At 47.9% G+C, this 6,375-nt stretch overlaps 1 protein-coding gene across 2 annotated transcripts; it reads left to right on the top strand.

Moving 5' to 3' along the window:
* Positions 1–1,025: 1,025 nt before the first annotated feature.
* On the top strand, positions 1,026–6,043 carry LOC100948097 (retinol dehydrogenase 16-like). 2 transcript variants are annotated; one of them, XM_012805630.2, is made up of 4 exons: positions 1,026–1,506; positions 3,338–3,596; positions 5,050–5,252; positions 5,822–6,043. In XM_012805630.2, exons 1-4 carry the CDS (start codon positions 1,194–1,196, stop codon positions 6,040–6,042), a joined length of 996 nt encoding a protein of 331 aa, XP_012661084.1. In that variant the 5' UTR covers positions 1,026–1,193; the 3' UTR covers position 6,043. The 2 variants fall into 2 exon arrangements, with proteins under 2 accessions (XP_012661084.1, XP_003790590.1); XM_003790542.3 differs by having other exon boundaries at positions 1,028–1,506; positions 5,089–5,252.
* The last annotated feature ends 332 nt before the right edge of the window (positions 6,044–6,375 follow it).

The raw sequence follows: 6,375 nt of genomic DNA, 5'->3' as shown, positions 1-6,375 counted from the left end.
TTTTAATTCAACATGTCAATATGTTGTTTATCACATTGCATCCTTATTCATCAGTGAAATATGTCTGTAATTTCCCCTTTATAATAATATATTGTTTCTAATTTTACTATCGGGGTATCCAGACTAAATAGAATGATTTTGAAGTATTTCTGGTTCTACTATCTATAAGACTTGGCGTGATCTGCTTTTATTTTTAGAAATTATTTTTTACTTTTATTCATATATATTAGTCATCTTTTTTTAGACTTTGGTAAAAACATAATAAAGAAAAAAAATTGTTTGCTATTTGTATTTTGTCTTGTATATTCTGTAACAAACAAGTAGTAAATGTTTATGTATTCAAAAAAAATTGCACAGCTCTTATTAAAGCTATATTGATAGGTACTTTCTATTTTGGTTGCTGATACAATGCTGTCTTTCTTTTTCTAATATTATTTTGTAATTCTTTTTTACATAGGAATATAATTGATTTTGTATAGTTATTTTGAAGTTAGCTACATTGCTGAATTTTTCTATTGTTTTTGGTAACTTGCAAGTAACTTGGTAACTCAGAATAAAGTACAAATGAAATTTGTATTTTTTTTACAAACCATTGGGATTTTTAAGTTATCATAATTGTATTAGCTAGGATCTTCAACTTTACTAGGAGTGGTGGTAATGAGTACACTTATCTCATAATTGATTTGTAGATAATGCTTTTATTTCCTCATAAAATTGATATATTTGTCCCAATGTTATCTTCAATGATTGTGTCAATGTTTTGCCTATAGTTGATGTTCTGTAAATATTCATGGAATAAAGGAGCCTGAAATAAAAAAAAAAAAGAAAGAAAGAAAAAAAATTAACTAGACAAAGAAAGAGCTACATGACTACTGGCAGGGAGCATGAAGACAAGAATCTGGTTGTTTTGGAAAGGAGGAGAAACAGTTGGGGGTTCATTCCCTGAATGTTCCCCAGGCTATGGGGTCCCTCCTGCCTAATAGCCCATTCTCCACAGGAATGGCAAGGAGGAGAGAGAGGAGTGGCTGGGGAAAATCAATGCGTCTGATCAACCTTCTGAGGATTTCTTCACAGCATCACTGAGATAAAAATCCAAGAATGCCTATTAATAGGGAGACATCTGTAAAGCTCGCAGCAGAGAGTACTAGACATCTAGCACAGTCAAAGCTGGTAGGCACTGTCCTCTGCAAGCCATGTGGCTGTACCTGGTAGCCCTCCTGGGCCTGTACTACCTGCTGCGCTGGTACCGGGAGAGGCAGGTGGTGAGCCACCTCCAAGACAAGTACGTCTTCATCACAGGCTGCGGCTCTGGCTTCGGGAACCTGCTGGCCAGACAGCTGGACACGAGAGGCTTGAGGGTTCTGGCTGCATGCAGGACAGAGGAGGCAGCGGAGCAGCTGAAGGCCCAGGCATCACACAGGCTGGAGACGGTGACTCTGGATGTCACTAAGGCAGAGAACATCACTGCAGTCACCCAGTGGGTGAAGGAGCGTGTAGGGGACAGAGGTACCTCCCAGACTTCTGTTTCTATCTGTTTTTTCAATCTGTGTGACCAGGGACCTTAGTCTGCCAACAGGGAAGATTCTTAGGATGTTTGAATTTTCAAGTCCTTCTCAGAGTTCATTGCTCTCTACATTATGAACTCTGGGATCAGCTCTGTATCATCAAATCTCTTCCAAAATGTAATATTCAATGTCTATATGTTGATGTTAAGAGAGTATAATTTATTTAAGTCTTATATTGTCAGATGCTGAAGTTTGATTCTCACTTTTCCTAGCACAAACAACATCTCTGTAAGGATTCAGTAGGAAGGTTTGTTCATATTCTTAGTGATGTTATTTAAGTAAAGTAAAATAAGGGAACGAAGAATGCTAATTTCTATAAAGCCAAGAAAAATATCAGGGGCAGGGGAGACTAATACTGCAAGGCTTTATTCACTTTCTAATATTCCTACACTCAAACTCTGTCCATCCTGCCCCCCAGCCCTCACTCACTGAAAACCCTGCTCCCGCTGACCTTGGGTCTGTAGTCGGGTAACTCAACTATTTCAAATCCTCCACGTTGTATCTTTTTTTTTCCCCTCTATATCTTCCGGAGAATCTTTCCATGAGCTAAGTGCACTGGGGACCGGCCAGGTTAGGTCACAGGTGAACTTTGGGGAGGGTGGAAAAAGAGGTTGACACTTCCCTGGGCCCAGGAAAGTGGACCAAGGGTGCAGTCTGGACACTAGTGTGGCCTCAGGCCTCCTCCCTATCTGTCCCAGGTTTCCCCTTCACCCCCTATGGTGGACCTAAGATTCTCAGGCAGAGAGGGTGAACATTGCCTCCTGAGCAAATACTGCCTTGGAATTTGTGCAGATTGTGTCACAGTTTGTCCCCTGATGTCCAAAGTAGACTTATTCCTAGGTTACTCCACTATTTGAATTTTTTTTAGGCATGGAGAGTGAGAGAGGGGGGATGGAGAAAGAGAGGAGGGGAGGAGAGGAAAGGGAAGGACAAGGAGGGAAGGGGAAGGGAAACAGAGAGAGAAGAAAGGGAAGAGAACACACTTAGGATTTTTTTTTTTTTTTGAGACAGAGTCTCACTATGTCACACTTGGTAGAGTGGTGTGGCATCACAGCTCACAGCAACCTCAAACTCTTGGGCTTAAGCAATTCTCTTGCCTCAGCCACCCATGTAGTGGGGACTACAGACGCCCGCCACAACACCTGGCTATTTTTGTTGGTGGTGATGGTGGTGTCATTGTTGTTTAACAGGTCCAGGCCAGGTTCAAACCTGCCAGCCCCACTGCATGTGGCCAGCCCCCTAACTACTGAGTTACAGGCTTCAAGTCACCCACTCTTAGGATTTTAAGTGAGCCTTTCCCAATCAGGGTATAAAAAACTATTATTCATGGGGTTTTTTCCCTTTTCCTTCTGCTTTTTCCTTTCTCCTCTCTGCATTTCCCTTAGGTTCTTTTACCCCACTCCCCTTTTACTGTCTCTGTCTCTCTCCTGTCATGAGATGTTTGTTGGGTGCTCACTCTATTTTCTCAAACTCTGCCCGTGCCCTTAACAAAGTTGGGTCTTTTGCACGCTGGGCACCAGGCACTGGAACAGAGATGACAAGGACCCTCCCTAACCTCAGCAGCACATTCCTTGAGGAATATGCAAAGAGAACATCACTGCACCCAGGAGCCAGCACATCTGTATTTCCTCTCCTCCACTCTATTCCCTTGTGCTTTGTAGCCCACTCTTCCTGACTCCACACGTAAATTCCACAGGAATGGAAACGTGAACCTAACTGCATCCAACTGCACAGGCTCAACACAGTGTTGCTCTCATCTCCCCCTGTCCCAGGACTCTGGGGCCTGGTGAATAACGCTGGCATCTGCCAGCCCGCTGGCCCTAACGAGTGGCTGACGAAGCAGGACTTTGTGACCATACTAGACGTGAACCTGCTGGGGGTGATCGAAGTGACTCTGAGCCTGCTGCCCTTAGTGAGGAAGGCCAGGGGCCGCGTGGTCAACGTCTCCAGCATCCTGGGCCGGGTGTCGCTTTATGGTGGCGGCTATGCTATTTCCAAGTATGGCATCGAGGCCTTCTCGGACTCCCTCAGGTATTGCACTGGGCTGGGGCCTGGCCTGGGTCTTGTCCCTGTTCTTGTTGGAGCATTTTCAGGAGTTTGAATTAATCACAGCCTTAGCTGCCTCTTGTTCATGATTCCTCTGTCAGGCTCTGTGGCCCTGCACTTCCTCGGATTTAGCCAGCCATCCCTTGGGACCTCCTCTTCATGTTCTGTTAGAGAGAGGGGCCCCGAGCCTAAGAACCCACATAATGTGGGTCTGTTTTGAGAAGGACCCATAGAACACGTCTGCAACAGATAGGAACACGGATACTTTGGGTACAGAGCCCATGTCCATGGCCACTGCAATATTCAAGTGCCTGGGTCTGGGGAGGGTGGGTGCAGCCTCTGACTCAATGCCACAGACAGCAGGGGACAGTAGTGAGAGTGGGGAGTCAACACACCCTTGGACAACATGTTTTAGTCTTTGACCTAGAAACCTGGACAGCTGGGAGGTAGAGGCACAAGAGATACAAAAACATTTTCACCAATGCTTATAAGGGTTGTGACTTAGTCAGCCATGCTGGCTGTGGCTCCCCCTCCCCCCATATTTGGGGAGAATCCCCAATGTGTGGTAAGAGCTGAGACCTGGAGAGCTGCATCTGTCAGCCTGTGAAGAAGGGTGGGCAGGGCTCCTGCATGAGAGGATGTCATCAGTGCAGGCCCACAGGGAGATGGGCAGGTGGGCAGGGGTAGGCAGTGGAGGCCTGTGACTCTGCACTTGGGCCAGACTTCATGTCGTTGACAGTGAACCCATGGCAGAGTGTGCTCAGCGTGGCTGCTTGGTCTACCAGGCATCCAGATGCCCTCTGGGTGCAGGGAGCAGAGCTGTGTGTGGTGAGGCGGGACTGAAGGCTGAGGGATGGCGTGGGGGGAGGCGGGACTGAAGGCTGAGGGATGCTCCTCAGAAGACAGCTGCAGCAGCCCTCTGAGCAGACCCAGGGAGTTCCTGAGGTGGGTGAGGGAGGAAGGGGCTGAGAAACACAAAGGGTGCAATGAGCAAGTCGTGGTGATGACAGGATATGAGGGGCATGGAGGTAGCCCTGCAGTGGCACCTTAGGCAGAATATGGGTGGTTCAGGGTGGGTAGAATTTCTAGGCTCAAGACATCCTCCTTTCTCAATCTCCCAAGTAGCTGGGACTACGTGCAGCTGCTACAATGCCAGGCTAGATTTTTCATTTTTAGTAGAGACGTGGCCTAACTCTTGCTCTGACTGGTCTCCAACTCCTGTCCTCAAGTGATTCTTTCCCCTCTCAAGTGATCCTCTCCCCTCAGCCTTCAATAGTGCTAGGATTACAGGCATGAGCCATGGCATCTTGCCCATCCTCATAAGTTTTGCCCACTGGCCACTGTATGTCCCAACTTGCCAGGATTTCTGGCTTATCCCACCACCATCGTGACTTGGCTTGTTACTGGATTTGTTTGTTTTCTGTGTTTTGCTTCCCAGACCTCTGAAGTCCCGGCCCTCAGCATGTCTGTCTTGCAGGAGGGAGCTCGCCCACTTTGGGGTGAAGGTGGCTGTGATCGTGCCTGGTCACTACAGGACGAACATGACCAACACTGAGAGAGTTTTGCAGAATGTCCAGATAATGTGGGACAATGTCAGCCCTGAGATCAAGGAGATCTATGGCCAAAAGTTTCTAGCATCCTGTGAGTGAGCTGTGGACCCTCAGCAGAGAACTGAACCCTCATTTGAAGCCCTAGGTCCATCATTAGTGCCCCAATACTGTGAGGAGAGGAGAAGGAAGTTTAGCACCCCACAAAGTGAGGTGTTTTAGCCCCTCCCCCAGATTCCCTTGTGGTCAGCAGGTCACCTAGAGAAGGACTGCAGTCTTCCTATAATGGGAACCACTGTCTGCTCTGGTCCCCTCACTGTTATGAAGAGGAAACTAAAGTCAGAGAGAGAAGAGACTGTGGGTCTGTGGCCAGCGGTGTAGAGATGGCTGGTGTCCCTGCACTGAGCCTCTGTTGGCAGAGAACTTCTACTAGTCCCATCCCCATATCCCCACCAGGGAGGAGAGGAGGCTTGGTGTGTAGCAGCTGCTCATGGGGCAAGAGTGGGCCACTCCCTGGGGATCGTGGATCTAGTTGATTTGGGGCACATCTCTGAGGGGCCTGGGCATTCTTAGAATGTTTCCTTCTAAGGTAGAGCTGTGAATGGTGGGAATGGGAGGGGGGTACCTGGCAGCACATTGAGGCTCTTTTCTCATCCTGAACAGACCTCAAAATAATATCTGAAAAGCATATGGCCGCATGCAGCCTGAATCTGTCTGAGGTGACGGACTGCATGGAGCATGCGCTGACCGCCTGCCACCCCCGCACCCGGTACTCAGCTGGCTGGGACGTCAAGCTTCTCTACCTCCCCCTGAGCTACATGCCCACCTTCCTGGTGGATGCTGTTGTCAGCTGGGGCCTCCCAAGGCCGGACAAAGCCCTGTGAAGCTATGACTGAGGTGCTTGTGGAGAAGAGGTTGGACACTGGGTGGGGTGAAGTGTCCTCTGGAGAAGGAGGGTGGAGTGGGACAGCTCTCATGTCACCTGGTCACCTGTCCTATCTCCTTCCTTGTATTCTGGCCATGAGGGTTGAGAGGTCATGTGTGGTGGGGTGGGGAATAAAGTGATGGAAGTCATTTCTCAAGTTTTCAGGTTATGTTCCCACACCCCTCCTCACTTCTGCCCTGGGTTTTTCCTGGGACATCAGTCAAGCCTCTGGGGACATTAGGAGGAAAGAACCTCATTTGCAGCTTCAAAAGAGAGAGCCAATTACATATAC

The sequence above is a fragment of the Otolemur garnettii genome, unplaced genomic scaffold, assembly GCF_000181295.1.
Source record: "Otolemur garnettii isolate 467f Iridium unplaced genomic scaffold, OtoGar3 scaffold00043, whole genome shotgun sequence".
NCBI classification, from domain to species: Eukaryota; Metazoa; Chordata; class Mammalia; order Primates; family Galagidae; genus Otolemur; species Otolemur garnettii.
This window is presented reverse-complemented; position numbering and strand designations above follow the sequence as displayed.